This window comes from Protopterus annectens, chromosome 17.part0 (genome assembly GCF_019279795.1).
Source record: "Protopterus annectens isolate FY-2018-M chromosome 17.part0, PAN1.0, whole genome shotgun sequence".
Taxonomy (NCBI): domain Eukaryota; kingdom Metazoa; phylum Chordata; order Ceratodontiformes; family Protopteridae; genus Protopterus; species Protopterus annectens.
In genome coordinates this window covers 436,281,886-436,304,132 of record NC_056751.1, presented here as the reverse complement: position 1 = coordinate 436,304,132, position 22,247 = coordinate 436,281,886, and the positions used below count along the sequence as shown (strand labels likewise).

Below are 22,247 nucleotides of genomic sequence, written 5' to 3'. Positions count from 1 at the left end.
TGTGAGAGGGTTGATGATTGGAAGGCAGTGGGTGACAAAGTGTATGAAAAATAATATATATTTTGACAGCAGCAGTGTGGGAGTTAAAACCCATAACCCCTTTCTGTACCATGTTAATTGGTGGGAGCAAGCACAGTGGGATTATATACTTGTTCTTCACAGTATTTATTACTATTGTACACACATCATGTCTAAAAAGTGTGTTAGGGCCATCCAACCTAGCTAGTTAACAAATTAAATAAATAATAAATGAATTAAATATACCATGTCAATAGGATATAGACAGTCTTGTGAAAATCAGCTGCTCAAATGACTGAATAACAGTTACTAGAATGCAGCCTTTGCCATTCCAGTCTACAAAATACAAGAAAATAAATACTTGTTTTTATTAAACAAGTATTTTCCTTTTGTTTTTATAATAGATATCTTAGAATGTATTACAGTAATGAAAGGAAAATGTGAGTCATATGAGGGGCATATCCTCTCTACATTAAGCACTTTATTTTATGACCACAGGAGCTCATATTGAAATGGACATGTTTGAATTCTTGTGCTTGGCCTACTAGGAGTTTTTTACTAAATGGTGAAGTTTCTTATGATACTTGAGGCTACAAAGAGTGGGATATATCCATAAGTTGCATGACTTTATGGTAGCCAGGAGGAAGTACAGGTGGGAAACATACTCTGTAAATACTAAAGATGAAATACGCAGTTGAAAAAATGTGTTTATTCTAGAGCAATTGTCAAATATTAACAGGAAGCACTCAATCCACATTTATTTATGTGACTGCTGCTTGTTACTTTCTCCCCACAACTGGTTTTACACAATAAAGTAAAAGATTCATTATTTTACTTAGTGCTTTAGATTTCGTATTGGGAGCTATGACAAATGTTTTAGGACTGAATAACAGTTGCTAGAAGGCTAGCTTGGGTTTCCATGTGAAAAAATAGGCTAATTACCAGGCTGATGTATTTTTTTAAATTTATTATTCAGCCATCTCCGGAAAAAAAAAGTTTGCAAGACTCCTCTTATGAGTATGTTAGTGTAATTGATGGTTTACAATTTAATAATACAGTGAGACATCTGGAAGGGTAAAGGATTTGAATTTCTTAAGTGTGCTTTTGGTCTCAGCGTATGCTGTTGATTCACTACACTGGGCATGCTGTCATGTCATTTTGCTAAAAATATCTTTCCTAAGAATCTGTTATATACACCTATATTATGTAACTTAAACATTTCAAGACAAAATGCTTGACAATAGCTTGGTGAAGTAAACAAATGCATTTTTTTCTCATAAATACTAAATAGTGGAAAGTATTTGTTAACTTTAATTACTTTAGATCAGTATTAAGTTGAGTAACGTGTATATAAATAAAACTGCATGTAAAGAAATATAGTGGTCTGGATCATAATATGAATTTTTATCATCTCAATTCTCCACATCTGAAGAGATGAAAAGTGAATTTACACCCTTTGTTCATTCATTGCTGGCATCTATGTTTACCATTGGTTTCTTCATTCTCTTTGTGCTGAACTACGTAATTATTATTTTTATTATTATTATGGTTTTCATCCTGCAAAAATTTATCTGCAACTGACTTAGTACTGTACTGTCATTTTATTAAATAAATTGTCTCTGTCTGTCTGAATCTATCTAGATAGAGTTGTTTTAGTATATGTGTGCTTTCTAAACACACACACACACACCTATGCATATACTTGTGGCATACAATGTGTGAAATTGCAACTTTATTGAGTTGTGGTGAGAAAATATAGCTTGTTCAGTGCCGTATTCTGAAAAAGTGCATTTTTCTTCATGTGCAGTAACTAAGTGTAAGTCTGTATTTTAAGGACAAAGAAAGGTCACCAGTCTCCCCAACTCCTCGTTCTTTGTCAGAAACAGACACCGCTAATGAGGTTTGTTTGGTGCAGCACAAATACTTAGACACAGATAGAGATCCCTTCAATGGAAACAAATTTGTTTGGCTTTGCCAGGCTACTTAGCAATTAATAATATCCCCAAGATCCAGGTCAGAAAGGTTATCCTGCCAGCTTGCCAGTGCAGTACAAAGCATTGAGCTGTTCCAAGTTAGATGGCGACATAATCACCCTCCCCCTAGCAAAGAGAAAAAATATGCATCACATAAAACAGGCTATTTTCTAACTTCTTATTTCACATTAATAAGCAATTTTCAGGTGCAGGGTGGCAAAATGGGGGCCATGCCATGCTAGGTAATTCATTTATTTTGCAATTTAATCCTGTGTTGGAAAAAATTGCAGTGCTGCAAAAGCAAAGCATGGTGATTTTTAAACGTCAATATACTCCATAGAGTAACCTTGTATGAAATATTGTATTAGTTTTCTTTATTGCTGTACTGTAATTGAAACAGAATGGAGGAAAGGGAAATTTATAAAGCAGACCTGCATGTCTTCCAATCTGTCTTTTATTTCTTCTTTACTTCTTCTTTCACTGTTAGCAGTTTTTCAAGGTAATCATCCCTGCCCCCACTTCTTAAAAACACCCACACCTTTAAAGATTTCAAACTCATATGAATGAAATAGTTGTTGGAGGAAGTATAGCAAGAACCTTTTTATATAGTACTATGCCAAAGTTCACTGATGTCACAAATACATTTTCAACTAGTACAAGAAACATATAACAGTACAAATAATTTTTTATTGGGCAACATACATAGAAATTACACTTTTTATTCAGTTCTGTTCGGTTTATTTTTAAGGTTGCCACACATTATTGCTGAGTGTTCTCTAGCATTTAGATTTATGTTCTTCGTGGCTACTGTCCATTCATTCTATACACTGAGAGTAAATGCAGAGAAGTTGGAAGAACAGATAATGACAAGACCTGTCAGGAAATGGGGATATGTTCAGAGCACCATTCTGCTAAACTTCACCATTAAGCTTTTTCCTGTTCCGTACTAGATAAAGTAAAACTGGCTGTGCTCTTTCTAACAAGACTAAACAACACTATCACTTTTCACTTCCTATCAGCATTTCATGTCTAGTTGTGATATAACTGTGTCAAGATAAAGGTGCTTCTGGATGGGGTATGCTGTTATTTTTCTAACAAAAACACACAAAGCTTAAAACATTTCTACCCTTCAAAACAAACCTGTGAAAATGAGGCCATGTAGGTGTAATTGTGTTTTTGTATCATAGCCATAATTTTTTTGTGTTTGCCTTTGATGTCCTTCATCTGTGCACTGTTTGCATTGCTTTATATTAACTTTAATTATTTGTCATTTTTTTTTTACAGGCTACTTAAAATAGAGACAGTATCCCATCTCAACTGCACCCTAGTCATTTATATGTTTGCTACATACAGATTAGAAAGCTTGTGAATTTTTTCCATATGTGAGTTCTGTTTGTGTACTTTAATGATGACTGCACTCATTTTGTGATAATGTTCGTGTCCCACATCTTAAGTCATAAAAGTTTATCATGCACAAAATGTTAATTTGACAACGTGAATGTTAGATCTCAAGTTGTGGAATGAGGAGCAGAACTCTGAATAAGAAACAGAAATATCAATTATATATTTTTAATAATATTGCAAGTGATCCAGTTGCATGGATATGTTTCTGGGAAACTGCACTGTTTATTCTGATTTTTAACAGTAAGTGGATCTACACCCTGAGCAGTTTCTCTTCATGTTGCAAACATCTTCTCAAATTTAGGCACATTATAGAATAATGTGTCCTTATAGAGGTTGTGGCTAACCATTTGATGACTTTGAGTGGTGAAAGAATATTGCCCAAGTTGTCCTTAGCAAGGATGGGAAAATGCTGATCTCACCTGGAGATGTTATTGTGATGTGGACAGTGCGTCTTGAGTAACTGTGGTGGATATGCGGTCCTCTGAAGAGAGAAAGTGTCAGAAGCATATAACGGATTGGATCAACTCTTTGTCCACACACAGACATTTCAGGGTACAAAAGAGTTTGCCAGTACTTTTACCTGTAGTAGACATATATCCACGTGCCTCAAAATATCTTATGGGGAGTGCTGCTAATGCACACAGTCCCAGGGTTGCTTCTGTGTTCCATTCTGTCCCCACATTATAGAAGCAAGAGTTGTGTCTGTATTTTGTGTTAAGCTGAGTAAATTCAGGGTGCACTACACAAAGGGTTGCATCTTATCTTCTCTTCTGTTTGAGACTGCCATTCATAGGCTCATAAGTATATACTATGCTAATGACCACTAGGCAGACCTCTCAACCAATTAGGGACACATTTCAACAGAATCAGGGACAAGTCAAGAAAAAATCAGGGACACTTTTAAAATATTAGTGCTATTAACTTGAAACATTGACAGAATCAGAGCATATGAATTAATACACATTATCTGAAGTAAAAGAAGTTTATAACTCTTAATTATTGTCATTATTCATTAAGTGTAATTCACCACCTTTCCTCCAAACATCACTAGTTTTAGGAGGGATTAAGAGGGACAGAGTTAAAATCTGAGTCAAAATCAGGAATGTCCCTGAAAATCAGGGACAGTTGAGAGGTATGCCACTAGGGCCTTTATAAGCCTAGCCATGCTACCCCAAATTTATTCCATGCGTTTTTGTGTCTTAGAAGTTATTCTAAAGGGTGCATGTTAGCTACAACATGATTTAATGTCTTTCTTTGTCCATCAAGAGACATAGATGCCAGACCTGGGGTGAGTTTTCGATTTCCTCTCCACTAATCCAGGTCACTCTTGAATAAGATTAGGCATGTGCTCTGCTTCACATGGGAAGTGTATTCCAAAGAATGAGAATTCTCTGAGATACATATCTGTCCCAGCAGCATATCCTGTTTATGTCATAAGCAAAGGTTAGGTCTTTCAGTGTCATAGGTCTGCTGCTGTTCATTCTGTGGATATGCAAAAGGTCCATCAGAGCAGAATCCAGGGATGCCTTTTATACCAGTTTGGGTTTGTAAAAGGCAGATCATGTCTCCTAAACCTGATTGACTTCTTTGAAGTAGTCACCAAAGCCGTAGATGAGGGTAAGGTGGTTCACACAGCCTATCTAGATCTTGCCAAGGCTTTTGACACCATCCCCCACTCTGGAATTATAGATAAACTCACTAAACTAGGTATAAATCCATATGTCACAAGATGGGTTGCCAACTGGCTCACTGACAGAACCCACACTGTGAAGGTAGCAGACTCCAACTCTGACTTCAGACCAGTGACAAGTGGAGTACCACAGGATTCAGTCCTGGGTCCTCTCCTGTTTGGTATCTACTTTTCTGAAGTAAAGGCTAACACAGAAGGTCTTTTGCTAAAGAATTTCACAGATGACTGCAAACTAGGAGCCATAATTGAAAGTCCTAATGATGTGGACATCCTACAAAAGGGCCTCACTGAGACAGATGCCTGGTGTCAAAGCCATGGCCTCAAGCTCAATGCCAAAAAGTGCATTGCCATACCCTTTTGTAAAAACTCTGTACCCATGAGCTACCACATAGGTGGTAGTCTACTTAACACCAAAAGTGTGATAAGAGACCTTGGGACTCAGGTGGACAGTAGTCTCGCCTTTGATAATCACATCACCACAGTAGTCAGGAAATCCTTCTAAGTGGCACACCTCATCACAAAAGGTTTCTCATCCAGGAAAAAAGAGGTCATTGTTCCCCTCTACTCATTACTCATTAGACCCATTATAGAGTACAACACCCCTTTTGGTATGTACCTCTCAAGACATCTACAACAACTGGAAAGACCACAGAAATACTTCACAAAGAGGATTGGCAACCTCAAACAGATGCCCTATGCAGACTGTCTCAAAAAACTCCAGCTTTACTCCGTCACATATCACCTTCTCAGAGGCGCTCTCTGCCTAACATATAAAGCTATGTCAAACCCAGAGCTGTTGGACATGCTCCACTTAAAGAAATCCTAATCCCTCCGAGCTACACGCTTTAGGGACCTAAACCTTGTCACCACAATAAACAGAACATGCTGGAGGGATAGATTCCTGTCCCAGAGACTTCCTATACTCTGGAACAAACTACAAATCTATATCAAACAAACCTCCTCATTAGCACTCTTTAAGAAAAATCTTGATGATTGGATGGGAAATAGGAAATTCACCCCAGGGATCACCCCTGTGGCTCTGCTCGACAGGGGCACAGGAAAATAATCTTCTTGGGTGGCGAAAGCCAGAGTACCTTTTTGGCTAGGCTTGTATAGGCCCTAGGGCTGATAGCCTAGTACCTATCTATCAACCTATGAATCTATCAGCAGTCTGTAAGAAATATACAGAGATAGGGCTTTGAGCTGATCTGTATAGGACATTCTACACCCTATAATTCTTTTTGTGAGGAACCTCTGTAGACATTCCATTTGTTGCTTGAGTCTGGTCAAGTACATACAAAAGGGAGCATTATACTCAATGATTCTTCTAATGAGGGCCAACTATGGTGGTACAATGACTTTCCTGGACCTAGATGCCATGCTCTTACCTATAAGGTGGATAATATAAAATTACTTTCTTACTACCTTTGACACATATTGGTCAAAGACCAGGTTACTATCTACATGTGTTCCCAAATCCATGACTACTGGGTCTACTTTTAAGTGTGTTTTATCGCTGAGGTTGTTTCCCAGAGTAACCAACTTCCCAAAGGGTACTGTTATTGCATTTCTTGGCATTGGGGTTTAAGCCATGGCTTTGACAACAGTCATTTGTTTGCGTTAGACCTTCCTGTAAGATATTAGTATCTTTGGGGGATTCTGTTACTGCTTCACGTTTGCAACTGTCTGTAAACTTGGTCAGCCAGAGCCCTTTATGTTGACCTTGAGTTCTGAGAAGTAGATGCCACAAAGGAGTGGAACCTAGAGCCCTGAGGTACTCTGCTAGTAACTGGTCTCTTCATGGAGATGGTCTCTCCAATCCTAATTTCCTGGGTCCTGTTTGTGAGCCAGTGGCTATCCAGCATGTTACATAGTGAGTTTATGCCTAATTCCATGAGTTTGTTTTCAGTGCCGTAATGTGGTGGTGGTGCTGCGGTAGTGTTGTCGCCTCACAGTAAGACGTTGTCCTGTTCAATTCTTAGCTAGAGCGTCTTCTGTGTGGAGACATGCGTGAATGGGCTTACCTTTGTTGAAGGTTGTGCGTCAGGGCTGGCAACTCGGCACGTAAAAATATACTGCCAATCATTAGCGGACTGGAGTTCCGCTGTGGCGACCCCTAACCGGGAAAAGCCGAAAGACACAACAACAACAACGACAACAAGTGAGGTATTATATCAAATGCTTTAGCCAGGTCAGGGTAGGCATTATCCACCATTTTACTCTTGTCCATTGCCTTGGTGACCTTCTCAAAGAAGTCCACTAGATTTAGTAGGCATGACCTGCCTTTGATTAAACCAAACTGGGTGGGATCCAGTGTCTGAAGGTTTCCTATGTCATGTTTAATCATTTCCATGATAACTCTTTCCATGGCTTTGCATACAACACTAGTCATACTAATGGGTCTGTAGTTTCTAGGATCTGTTGATGGTCTGCCCTTATACAGAAAGATGACCATTGGAGTTCTTCATTCACTTGGCACAAAGCCTGTTTGGAGGCTAAAGTTGAGCAGTGACTCCAGCAACCCTGATAGTAATTTTTCAGTCTATTTAGGAGGTATCTTGAGAACTGCGAATACAAAGAGAATCTATTTCCGTGCAGCAAAGGTGTAAATGCTTCTTATGATTACCCGTACATCAGTCTCTGAGATAGCTTGCTAGTCATCAATTTCTTAGTATATGATTACCATCTAGCCACTGTACCACCTTTCCTTTCTGCCAACCCATTTTCTGTCAGTCTTATAATGTCTGTAGCTTCTTCATTAGCTCCTTGTTTACTGTGATATTAGATGTCTTGCAGAAGTCCAAGTATTCCACATCTGTTGGTTTCTATTTTTTCACATCAGCACTGTCTCACTACAACAGTATAAAACTGGACAGGAAAAATGTTATTACATGAAGTCTTCCTGTGACTTTTCTTACAGACCTTTTGCATCTTGATACTTGGCATACATACTTCATAGAATCTGTTGCGTTACACTTCTGGGGAAAGGAATTAGAGTAATTGGCCTGAAATTGTAGGAGTCATGCTCTTTTTCAAGTAGGTTTTGATAAAATGGGAATCATAAAATGATACACAATATAAGATCACTGTTGCAGTAGCCTAAGCTACATGGGTTATATCCTGCCAAGGATATGACCATGAGATAGCTTTTGAAGCTTAAGGACACCTTCCATGTGCCCTAACCATTGTAGAGCTCAAGGAAAGTAGCATAAAAGCAGATGAGAGGGTATCAAAAGCTCTAGAGCTTTCTTGCTGCTGAAGTGCATCCCCCCTGTGGGCTTCATTGAATTTTTGGTCTGCTAGCAATCCTTCAAGCCTGAGCAGATAAGTACCTTTCTGAGAGCAAACTTCCACTAGCTTTATATTTTATACTAGGAAATGTCATTCTAATGGATTGTTATGTAGCGGTATTTTTACTTGAGGAATGCTTGTGTGTCTCCTACCTAGCTATCATCTTCTCATGTCTTTAACATCCTCCTAGTCCTATTAACTTCCTTTTCTTTCTGTTCACCACATTTCTATTACCTTTCATCCAAGAGCTCTCTACCTTTACACTCTCTTCTTCTCCCTGCACCAATCAATCTATTCAGTCTGTATCACCTTCAACCAGAATGTTGATTGTAGGTTTCATTCTTGCTGGTAAAGTCCTGTTAATTCCTGCTAGTAAAATCTTGTATACGACCATGTATTTTTTTATAATCTGTGTATTTCTATATTTGCAATTTTTTTACCATATGTAATTTCACACTGTTTATTGCCCTGTATTTAATTATTCTTCTCTGCCTGTCTTTATGTGGAGCTTTTCTTCCCAGGCCTCCACTGAAAATAGATAATCTCTGCCCAGTCAGACTTTCCTGGTTATTAAATGTCAGATAAATAAAATAAATAAATAATGTGCAAAATATGTTTTTAATGGACTTTATTTACATTTTTATGTAAAATTCTTAGTGAAGCACATGATATAGTGCTTTTGGGGACTGTCATTAAAATGTTTACCTCAAAACCTTTGTCTGCCAGGAGGTTTACCAAATCATCCACTATCTGCCACATGCCTTTCAGACTCTTTTCTCAGCTTAACCATGGAGGAGTTATCAGTTTCATTGGTTCTTCCTTCTCCAATCCATAAGAAAAAGAAGATTTCTTGGGAGTCTTTAGATGTCAGGCTGGCTTCATCACTGCCTTAGCTACGAATGGGTGACTGTGCTATGGCCAAAACTGGTTCCTTGGAATGCTCATCATTATTTCTTGGTCCTTCTCGTGTACCTCTTCAAGAGGCCAGTAAGGACTGAGAATTACCACTGTAGGATTGTCCAAGAAAGAGACAGCCACTTTTGTCAGATTTGAACAAAGGAACAGATTAAATCTCACCAGACATCTGGGTGAAGGTGCCTGATTCCCAGGCAAAGTGCCTTGACATAGGTCAGCCTTTTCCCAGGGGAAAAAAAAGCAAAAAGTTAAGAATGTCACTTCTCTTTTTTCTTTAACTGTGGACAGGGATGACTTGTTGGGCTTTGCAAAAGGATTACTTTCTGCCTTTAATGTTTTAAATCCTATTTTTTCACTGACCCCAAATACAAAAAGAAAAAGATTTGCCTCACAATTTGACACCGATTCCCAGTCAGAAGAGGAGGGACTGGAAGGAGAATGTTTTTCTTGAGGGAATTATCCTCAAGCTGAAGTGTCTTGTTCTGAGAAAATAGTTTCATACAGCTTCCTTTCAGAAGAGCTATCTTTTTCAGACACTAGCACTAAAATGAAAGATTTATTTCCATGGGAAAAGAATGAAATCCCTCTTTCCCAGCAAAAGTTTTTTTGATTTGTTGGAGCTGGATTTTCCTCAGCCTGCAGCTGTCGCTCATGTTTTTAGAGGAAGTTTTCTTAGCAGCTTGCAGTATGCCTGACAGTCAGCTCTTGTTTCCAAAATGTCTTATAGGTTATATAAAGGACACCAGACATACACATATCTGTTTTCTTATCCCAAATCAGCTCCTGCAGTTCATCACATCACAGGTTAGTACTAGACTAGCTGCCCTTGTGGACCATTTTAAAACTGGCCAATTATTCCATTTGAAAATCAAAGCTTGCACCTTGTATTTGTAAGGTAAACACCTTAACTTTTATGCCAACCCCAACCCCCCCCCCCCAAAAAAAAAAAATAACAGGTGTTCATACATTAGTACTAGGCTAGCTGACCTTGTGGGTCATTTTAAGCCTAGGTAATTTACCTGAAAGGTGAGAATCAAATCCTGCACTTTGTGGTAGTGAGGTAAACACCTTAACCTTTATGCCAACCCCTAACCCCATACCAACAACAATGCCATCTACAGTTAAACATATTGTGAAGGCTAATCCCATTCCTTCTGACAAGGATATGAAAGTTTTTGCTATATTTTGGAAGAAAGTCTTTTCTTCTACTTTAACTTTCAGAATTATGAACTTTCAGGCTGATATGTTAAAATTCCTACTGGCTTCCCCTTGAGAACATGAGAAAGTAAACTGGTAACCTTCTATTTCCTGAGGTTAAAACTTCATTAAATACCCTAACTGTGTCTGCTTCTCAAGTAAACACAATCACTTTAAAGTGCTGATATGACTCTGCTGATGCTGTATCCAGAGCTGCTGCTATCGTTTGAGTTATGAGAAGATTTACTTGGTTACGTTCCTAAAACTTACCAGGAGACATTAAAACTGAGATTTTAAATTCTTCCTTTGATAAAGATGTTCTGTTTGGTCCCTCTGCTGCTGATGTCCTGAAAAGATTTGATGAAAGAGGGAAATCGATTCAAGGGGTTACACAAATCCTTCAACCATCCTTTTTTAAGTTCAGTAAAACTTTCCTAATTCAGGACCCTTTTTCAAGAAGCAAAATAAACAATGTCAGCAAGGCTCAAATAAACATAATTTTAAAAAGCAATGGCAAGGAGGCTTTAATAATAAGGGGAGTGGGGGTGCGGGAGAGCCAAGGACAGTCCAAAAAGTCAGAATGACTATTTGTCTCTTCAAGCTTTCTCCACCCACCAAGGGCCCATTTAAATTTGCCCGTGGTCTAGTCCTTCATTGTCCCCAGTGACATCAAATAATCTCAGATAAATGGGTTCTGAGAATCATCCATCTGGGCTACAGATGGCAATGTGAGTCCCATTATTCCTTCCAGGGGATCCCTCCTCATCCTGTAAACCAAACATCCCTGTTTCCTCCAGTCTTAGAGAACATGTTGTCTCAGTGAGTCATAGAGGTGGTGCCCCCAGATCGGATAAGGGACAGAGTTTTATTCAAGGAGCTTTCTGGTGACAAAGAAAGAGGGAACATGGAGACCAGTCCTAGACTTCTCCCTTCTCAATCTCCAAAGCCCCAAAGTTCAAAATGTTATCTTCCAAAACATTATTAACACTCATGCCCCCTCTCACAATTTCATTATAAAGTTAGACTTAAAATTTGCTTATCAACACCATTCCGTTTGCAAAGATTTAAGATTTTTTTAAGTTATCTGTATTTGGTTACATTACCTGTTCTTCGTCACTCAGATCACTCTGGTCTTAGCATCAGCACCCATTGTCTTTTCAGATTCCAGTACTGGGGCTTATAAAAAGGAAGGTGCTGTGGTGGGGGACCAGCTTTCTCTCAATCCAGGTCTCCCCTTCTCCCTTTCACCTCCTTTTCAGCCTGTCATAACAGATGCCCCAGACTTGTCTTGGGGGGCTGTATTAGAAGGGGTGAAAGTACAAGGTTTGTGGAAGAAACAGGACAGAACAGTACACAAGTGTCAAAGAGATGATCTTAAGGAAGAGTTGCATAAACCAACCACTTTGGGCATCAATTGTAGTGCACCATATATTCTAGATAGGAGAACATGGATCACAGACTGTGTCAGCACTAGCCACTGGATGATGTACAAAATGGCTCCAGGTGATTTGATCATGCCAACTAATGTCCCCAAAAATGATCATGGATATTTTCCCATGATGAGTGGATTGAGGACCTGGTGTACTCTGACCTGTACAAACTGGGAGGGACACTGTACGACAATCCAGGATAAGTACCAGAGCACTTTTGTTTCTAATGTGAAACTTCATCAGAATAGCAAATCAACACATCAAATCAATTTAAATACATGACATCATTAGTCACATGACACACCAAGGGGAAAAAAACAAAATGTAACTAAAATGTGAATTAAAAGACACATGAATGTGAAGTAAAAGACACATGAATAATGTAAACGAAAAGTGGTATTACTTAACTTGTATGTGATGTTTATTGCCAGTATGTAAAAAAAAATTATATAGCATAGCTCTGCAAAATTCAGAAACCTGATGCAAATGCAAAGCAAGTCTGGCAACATGCCTGCATACATGGGAAAAGCCAGGTATACTAACTGTATGCAAATTCAACTGTCCATGACTGGTCATGATTCACAAAGTCTTGAATGTTTTTGAAAAACTGGCACTAGTATCCCAAGGTTATTGAAATCCAAATGTGGACTGAACACAACAAAAACAAGGATCCAGTGTTACTGGCAAGATGAAAGGTTGCTATGCGTAATGTGGTTGAGTACCGTATTAGTGTTTACAGGATGTAGACACTATGAAATTGAAATAGAACTTTAATTCACACATACATGTTTGCTTATCCTCCTTAAAGTACTGCACATGCAAGCATAGTACAGGCACAGGGTAGGCCCACTTGTGATGCAGGTAAGCACTCCCCAGTAGTAGGAAACAGATATCTCCCCTTAGTACCCTAGCATGCAAGCTGTTACTACTTCACATGCATGGCCAGTGAAGCTGAAATCTTTATGACTCACCTGACCATGGCTGCAGATCAGTGAGTTCACAATGGTGTGCCACTCTCCACAAGTAATGTAGCACTAATGTCAGCAGCAGACATAGTGCAATAAATACATGTAAGTTGCACTGTAAGCACTACAGAGTAGTGCTATGGATAGTCAACAACACTAAGCATATGCTTCTAGTGGCCCACATCATACTCATGTGTAAGCCCCCCCCCCCCCACACACAGAAAGTCACTAAATAACTATACAGTCACTTGTGACCAACATCACAGGTATTAAGTTCCTTGACGTAAGTTGTCCCAGAGAAAACAAGCTGTCCACTAAAGATGAGTATATTTAACATGTCAGGGACACAGCAAGTCACACTGTATTGTCTGACTGTTATAACTCTTGACTAGGGGCCAAAGGTAAAACAAATCTGAGACAAAGACCCCATATTATGGACATGTGCAATATAATGAGATTAGTGACATAAAACAGTAACAGAGAAAAAATTAAATTAATATGCATTTTCTGATGCAGTTTGTAATAACTCGCATTCATTGTTGGCAGGAACTTACCAACTTTACTCATTTAAAAAAAAAACACATCAGAAGTATGATCACTACCATCAGGGATGTCCCTAACAATCAGGGATAGCTCAGAGGTGTGAGTCTAGAACTGTATGTAGTTTGTGCCTTTGACAGTTGTAGTGCTTTGTATGCAGTGGGTACTCTGACAGGGTCTTTAATATATGGCATACCCTTAGGGAAGACTGTATAGTTTGTGAAGCATACTACTGGGCAAAGTACATATAAATGACATGCATCTGTCAGTCTACAATCAGTTGCAGACAATTTTTGTTAATACACAAATCCATGATGAAACTTGATGCTTTGGAGTTATTTATTGTTACTAAGATTATTAGAGGATGTTTGTTTTGTAATGTTTATGCTGGATTCCCTAAACCATCTGTAATAAATTTATTGGAAACTTAAAGACATTGCACATTGAAGACAGATTATTCCTTCTGTTGGATTACTTTTGTTTCACAAAACAATCACTGATATAAATACACTGCGAATATTAGAGGATATTTTGTTTATGTAATACTTATGCTCAATGCTTAACCTATTTTAAGGTATTTACTAAAAATGGAATTAATGCATACATAAATATAGATTCCTACTGCTTGTTGTTTTCATGTGGACACTAAAACATTAGCTAGCATTAGTGCAATGCATTTTTGTTCATAAGTTATTTTAATAAAGTGACTGCACTGAAAAGGCATGCATATTGTAGACACCACTACTATTTGTGCTGCTTAAGATTTAATTAATGAGCTGGGGTGCCTTCTGTGCGGAGTCTGCATGTCCTCCCTGTGGTCGCGTGGGTTTCCTCCGGGTGCTCCGGTTTCCTCCCACATCCCAAAGACATGCTGCAGGTGGATTGGACACTCTAAATTGGCCCTAGGTGTGCGTGTGTGTTCCTTCTGTGGAAGGTTGGGTGCCGGGCTGGCAACTCGACACTGTAAAACTCCACTGCCAATCAATGTGCGGACACAGTGATCCGCTGTGGCGACCCCTAACCGGGAAAAAGCCGAAAGAAGAAGAAGAAGAAGAAGATTTAATTAATGAGAGTTAATGTGTACAGTCAAGCATTATGAAAATGCTGGGTCAGTCACTTTTAGTGACTTGGCAATGATTTGTTTATAGAGTGCTACATTCAAGGATGACATTACTGTTATTTCAGTAAACATCATTTCACCTTTTCAATGCAGACAGGAGTTGGCAGAGTTTGCAGAGATGAAACAGAGAGAAAAGGAGAAAAAAAATCTCGAAGAAGAAGAGGACAAGAAGAATTACTTAGCTCAAAAGATGCATTACCTCCTCAGCACAGAGCAGGTTAGTATGCATGTCCTTGACAGTTCATGGAAGCCACTAGTTCTTGTGGTATGACAAAGATAAAACAGTAGGTGGAATATAGCATGGCTCATTGAAAAGATGGCACAGAGACACTACTTGAGCTTCAGTTTAATGTTTTTCTGTAGGAATGAGCAGAAGGCATGATTGTAATGTGACTGCATCTTCATACAGGCAGAATCAGCATTGCTAGCAGAAAGAGCCCCAGTCAGCAGTTTGATCTGTTTTTATGATAACACCACAAGAAGGGCATAACCTCACTTTTGAAATTCATTCTGATGGTTTGTGTTATTTCTCTAATGCTGCTTTGCTGATCAGCCAAGAAATAATTATTACATACTTCTGCTGAGGTGTACAGGCTTTTTTAATTTACTTGCTAAGTAAATGTCCTGATACTACAGGAATAGAAATGACATGAGTGCAGTCTTTATGTAAGATCTGGGGAAAATGCTATGCAGTTTGACCTTTGCCATTTCTTTTTCTCTGAGAATATTGCCAAATATTGGCAAGTTAGGCACCTTTACTATTTCCTATCAACATATCACAGAGGGAAAAACTATAAAAAGCTAAAGAGTTTTATCATATAATCTTGGTTTTGAGTAATTGTTGATGGCTGATTTAAGCTTGTAATGATTTAAGATGTTAAAAAATGCACTCATTATTGTGCATCTTCTGGAATAATGATTTTTTTTTTCATTTTTATGTGTATATAATTAGACACACATCTATATGTGTGTGTGTGTATTTATTTAAACACACACACACACACACACATATATATATATATATATATATATATATATATATATATATATATATATATACAAATCTAAATAATATACATATATAAAGAGATATATGGGTGTAGTAAACTCTGTCAAATAAGCTTTTAATTGACAAAGTTTACTGTTGTCATTTTCAGTGGATAGTGGCAATTGTTGAGTTTCATAAGTGTTAAAGTGAGGAAAGCTGACTGTTCTTGTTGAGTGAGATCTTTGCCTGCCTGAAGGTAAGTGGGACTTTGTTTTAATGTTATAATGATAAAGATTTTGGAAATTCTGAAAGCTTTAACATTAGTTGTAGGATTGTGTGTGTGTGTATGCATGTGTATAAATGTATGCATGCACAAGTCGTTGGAGGTTAAGTTTGGAGACAGGGCTGCAGATGTGGGTAGATTTAATATTTTGTGTATGTGTTTTGTTTGCTTGTTTATTTGTCATAAGATATGAATGCCTGTGTGAGTTTTTCTGGGTTAGGGTAATAACAAGGGCTATAGTAGGGGATAACTTTAGTGCTGTGTGTGTTTGGTAAGTGAGTATGAGTGTCTTGTGTAGTGATACTGTTAAGGAAAGGGTTATTGGTAAGGTAATATGTAGGGCTGGGTTAGGGGCAACAAAAGGGTTATGGTTAGGGTTAGCACACATGAATAAGTGATACAGATGAATATATTTCATATAGTTCTTATATACATGAACCCTAATTAATGGTTTCTACTGCTGGATTTTATTATATGTTTGTTCTATACACTTTTACATTGCATGGACAGTTATTGAATATTCTCAGTATGGTGGCTGTTATTAGTATATACTGGGCCAGATTCCATAAGGGTTGCTGTCACTGTAAGTCTACCCTGATCCTGAGAGACTTATACTCTGTGTAAGTGACTGACATCAGTGTAAGGTCTATCTGTAAACAGGCTTAGTATGGGGACCATATTGATTCCAGACCACTTGCTCAGTGTAAGTGGCCATTGTGTGATCTCACCTGTCTGCACTACAGTGGTAAACATAAACATGTTATTATTTCTTTACTTTTAATTGATTGTGTAATCACTATGATTATTTTTTGGTTCTGTTATTCTCACATTTGCAATGAGTCTGGATCATACAGCTATTATTTCATTTTTTTCTTATTTTGTGTAATTTTGTTTGATTTCATTTTGAAATGATCATATGTTGTTATTATCACATTACATTTTTGTATAAAGGAAATTGGCTTCATTGTTTTGTTATAAAACATTTACAAGGCTGGAGAATGAGACTATAGTTTGTCTGGGACTGTAATAAAGTATATAGAGAATTTAAATTCTGGAACATTTTTGTTTTATATATATATATATATATATATATATATATATATATATATCTGTATCTAGCGATATATATATATATATATATATATATATATATATATATATATATATATATATATATACACACACATACACACACACACACACACACACATATACATATATATATATATATATATATATATATATATATATATATACACACACACACACACACACACACACACACACACACACCTATCCAAAAATATTGCATAGAATAGTATCACATAAGAGGGGCACGTACAAAAAAAAAAAAAAAAAAAAAACATATTTCATATAAAAAAAAAATAAGCCAGCACTCTGTGTGATACTGATGAAGCTTATATAAGCAAAACCAGCTTATCTTGTTTTTCCAACTGCACAAGGGAATAAGTATGATTTTTGTATTGCACCAGAATTATTTATTGCAAGATACTTTCACTATTGCTTCTTTAAATCACACTGCTTTTATATTCTATCACTTTACCTAATGTCAGGGTCAGTAGGGCCTTGAATAAGTATGGAAAGGAAGTATACGTATCTGCTACATTTTCTTTCTGTTGCTTTAACTATCACACCTATATGATTAGATGTATTTTATCCTTTCTGGGATATATGAGCAAGTTCATCAACATTGCATCATTCAAGTCAATCACTCAATTAGATATTCTATTAAATGAAGTTATGATGCTGCTGATATATGTTCTATTGCTGTTGCTACTGGGTTTATTTTAAGGAGATGCCATCTTTGCCAGAAGATGTCAGATCCAGACTTTTGGATGCCCCTTTGGTCAAGAAAAATCTCTTTGGCCCTGCAGCTGCTCAGATCTTCAAGAACCTGTAGGAAAGGGACAAAATTCTATAAGATTATACAAGATTTTAAGCAGCTAGTTCTTTCTCTGATCCCAACAATTCCAGAGAAACCATCCTTCCAAGGCTGAACCATTTTCAGAAAAGATGCAAACCAAATAACAGCCAGTAACTTAAGTAAATCCAGTGGACTCTACGTAAAGACAGTCAGAATAATAAAAAAAGTCACTGGAACCACGAACCTCTCTTCACAATACACTTTTATTAATATACAAAATGAATAAAATCAAGTTCAAAAACTTTCACTTAGTCAGGCTTCTTCAGGCAGAATGAGTGAACAAACTTACCAACTAGCGTATATATATATATATATATATATATATATATATATATATATATATATATATATATGGGTCTACTACTCTTCATTGAAAGTACATCACTTCGAAAAAGAGAAGGAGTCCCACACTTACACGAAAGTGCACTTAACCGAAAGTGCACTTCCGCAAAGAATGATTCAATGAACCGTTAAGGAACACTGAGGTGCCGAAGCACAATACAGTGAGGAAAAGGGAATTTACCTGTTTCACCACTGTAGTGCGATCTTGGAGTTGGTATATTTAAGTAGGGGGGTGGATAAACATTGATGTTATGTTGTCCCATCTCACCTTCATTCTTGCTGGTTGAGTTCGGAGCCGATCCTTGGCTCCGACTCGGCCAATTTACTATAGCTCGAGAGCTTTTACTGGCTTGAGGCTACACCTTATCTAAACATGCCTAGCGGCAGCTACCCAGATCTTGTTTGTCGCTTGCAGCGTTGAGATTGCTACTACTTTCTCAAGCTAAGTACTTTGTGCTTATTTTTCTATTTATCGCTATTTTTCTAATTTTTTGTGGTTGTATTGACTCGTTAGAGTGTGTACTATTCCCCGTTAGTCTAACAAACCCTTTCTCTGCTTGTTGCGGTGCTTTTGGCCATCTTTTTTTCTCCTCAGGCCTTCCTTTCCAGTTAGAGCTTGTTTAAATTAGAGGGTTCTTCCTTTTTCCTCACCCTTTTCTGGGATTGCCGTTTAAGTTAGAGGCTCTCCCATCGGGGGAGTTGCTGTTTAAGTTAGAGGTTCTCCCTCTTCTTTCTTCTCCCCTTAAAAAAAAAAAAAGTTCTTCCTTTTTTGTTGTTGGGAAACCTGTTACAGCCTATTTGCAGTTACTAGTTGTGTGCTGTTAGTTGATAGCTTTCTGTTTTTTCTGGTGCTGTGAAAATTTCCTTGACTAGTGTTTACCACGTCTAAAGAGTCAAAACCCTCTGGGTTTAAAAACTGCAATTTGTGTTGCCAGAAAATGTCCCTTATGGATGGGCACATGAGTTGCGTTTATTGTTTAGGGGCTGTTCACCTGCAGGACTCTTGCTTGATCTATCACGCTTTCACTTCCAGAGTCCTGCAGGAGAGAAGAAATAAGCTTATTTTATGTGGCCGCCTGAAGAACCCTCAAGATTCTTTGTCTCAGGGTTTTCAGCCAGCCAAAGTGTATGAGAAACACTCCAAGCCATTGGTTATGAGTTCGGAACAGACAAATATCACTGAGAAGCCTTCAGTTCTGTTGGCTCCCAGCATTGGCTCCAACAAAGCTAAGTCTCCAGTGGCTCCATCTGTGTCCTCTGAGCCAGACCGGACCCATAACAAATCAAGGTCTCCTTCTTTTGAGCCGGTACACTCTGCTCCACAATCTCCTCTCCCGCAACCTGGAGCAGGCAGTCACTGGTCCTCTTCACACTCCTCTCGGTCTTCCAGACTTTTGGACCACGATGTGGAGAGAGTGGTCAACAGGTTCCTCAAGTTGCAGGCACTTGCTAAATTACTTTCGAGCCCAGCCCATAAGAAATTGGCTCCCTTGGCCCTCCCAGCTTCTCCATCGATTCCTCGTCCGACTCTCTTGAACTCGGAGCCAGAGTGCATGGAGGTCATGGTGGTGGAACCGCCGGCTCTGGTTTCTTCTCCCTTATCAGTTCCAATGACCGCTTTGATCTCCTCAATGTCTCAGTCCATCAAGGGATCTGGGAGCCGAAGCTCTCTCATCGGCTCCGAGGGGGGAAGTGGCATCAGACACTTGTCCAACCCCACTCTCCATCTCAGAGTTTGGCACAGATGAGCTTGGCTCCTACATCGGCCTCTAAGCCATCACTCCTTGTTCGAAGGAGATCTCCAGGCTCTTCGGAGCTGGCAGATCCTTTGACTCAGGACTGTGGCACCTTCGAGGTGATGAGGAGCGTGCTATCTCCTGAGACTGCTCCACCCTCAGCTCCATTGGCTCCTTCTCCCTCAGTGCCCGCGCCTGCCTTTGTCCCTCCTCGTGCCTCCAAGCATAGGGAACATGTGTCCCAGGATGCCTCACTGAGTGACCTCACCACTTCCGAAACTTCCCCCGAACATTCGAAGGAGGTCCCTCGGAAGAAGAAATGTAAGAGGAAGCATCTAGAATCCCCTGAGTCTATCACTTCGGATACAGACTTGGATGAATCGGCAGGGTCCCCATGGTCCCCCTCTGAGGATGTCTTCTTTTCAGACATCTTGGAAATCCTTAGACAGAGGGATGGCCGGAAGTCCCTAGCGCCTTCTGAGGATGAGTCTGTTAACCAGGATACATTTGGTTTCCGACTCTCCACCTCTTGGATGTCTCTGCCTTTCAACCCACTTTTGTCTGTAGTAAGTTGAAGGGCGTGGAGCATTCCAGAGACTATGGAACCAGTTCCGAGGAGACCTAACAAATTTATTATTGCTCCAGAGGATAAGTCTTTCCTGTCCAAAGGGGTCCCTGTTGATGTCATGGTGGTGGCAGCAGCCACTAAGAAGGAACTTGCGGAAACTTCTTCATCTGTCCATCTGCCGAACAAAGAGTCTCATACAATGGACAGGTATGGGAAGCGTATGTTCTCTTCAGCGACCTTTACTCTCAGGTCACTGAATTACTTGTCTCATTTCACATGACTTCAGAGGGATCTCCTGAAGGAGCTAGGAGATACTCTGCAAGATCCTACAGCTGAGGGAGTTGCTAACAGGGCAGCTTCCCAGCTTGCTACCTTGACCTCCGTGGTTAACTCCTCCATGAGGCTCAATTTAGATGTGGCAGATGGAGCGAGTAGGGCAGCAGGTACCTGAGTAGCTTTGTGGAGAGACTCCTGGATGCGCCTTTATCAATTTGCAGAACCTTTTTAAGTCTTCATTTACCAACACCCCCTTCAATGGCTCGTCCTTGTTCGGGCCCCAGGTATAAGAGAGTCTCACCAGGTGTGAACAGGATGGCAAGACTCTCTCTGCTGTAGGAGTCCATTTTTCTACTCCATCTAGACCCTATCCTAAAGATCAGAAGAGTGGAAAAATGTGGTTCCGAAAATCCCATGGATCTTCACCTGATACACATGGAGATTTGTCCCCCAGGGGCAGAGGGGGAAACAACAATGGAAGATGCCACCCTCATGGCAGAGGGGATTACAACAGCAGGGTGACAGAGATACTATCTCTACTAGGCCCTTCCCGCACTCCTGAAGGGAGGTCTGGCTGTCCACCTCTGGAGGCAGTCGGGGCAGACTATCACTGTACCCAGCAGCCTGGCAATCGATCACAAGAGAAACATGGGTACTTTCCATAATATGTAGGGGTTACAAAATTCCCCTTTCTCAGTCCCCTCCTCAAAACACAAATGTTCTATCCCAGATGTTCCACCCAGTCTTTGGGATCATGCAATCCTAGAGGTTCAAAGATTGCTAGAAAAAAGAGCCATCCAGGAAGTCCCCACACACCAAATCGGATCCGGAACTTACTCAAGGCTCTTTTTAATTCCAGAAAAGACAGGGGACTGGAGACCCATTTTGGATCTCAGCAAACTAAACCAATTGGTAAAAAAGACAAAGTTCCAGATGGTAAACTGCATTCCATTCTTACCTTCTTGGATCAGGAGTAGGACAATTGGATGTGCTCCAAATATCTCCATGACGCGTACTACCATATAAAAATAGACTAGCAATCCAGGAGATTCCTACGCTTCTGACTGGGAGCCAGTCATTATCAGTTCAGGGCCCTGCTCTTTGGTCTCACCACAGCCTCCAGGGTGTTCACCAAGTATATGGCAGTGGTCATGGCTCACCTGAGCTGTCTATGATTCCAGGTGTTTCCATATCTAAACGACTGGCTCCTCACTTCTAACACCAAGCATCAACTGATAAAAGCACGGGACTACACAATCCAAACTTGTTCCCAGTTAGGCATCACCATAAACTACGAAAAGTCTGACTTGTTGCCTTGACAGTCTATTACCTTTATAGGGGCAGACTTAGATACAAGATGCATGATAGCAAAACTGCCTCAAGGCAGGGTGTCAACCATTCATCAACAAGTTTCATTTCTCATAAAGAAGATGAGAGTTCAGGCAAGACAAGTTTTACAAGTACTGGGCTCAATGGCTGCAGCAATTATGCTAGTTCCTTTTGCATGCTTCCACATGCGGATTCTACAGTAGCTACTTTTCGCTCAGTGGTCTTTCCAGGATTTTC

General features: G+C 39.3%; 1 protein-coding gene across 1 annotated transcript in view; it reads left to right on the top strand.

Annotated features, from left to right (window-relative positions):
* Positions 1-22,247, top strand: part of SPATA17 (spermatogenesis associated 17) — a 2,050,536-nt gene that overhangs the window by 777,408 nt on the left and 1,250,881 nt on the right. The window contains exon 6 of the mRNA XM_044059771.1: positions 14,637-14,760. Coding sequence (XP_043915706.1) covers positions 14,637-14,760 — 124 coding nt within the window. The remainder of the gene's footprint in view (positions 1-14,636; positions 14,761-22,247) is intronic.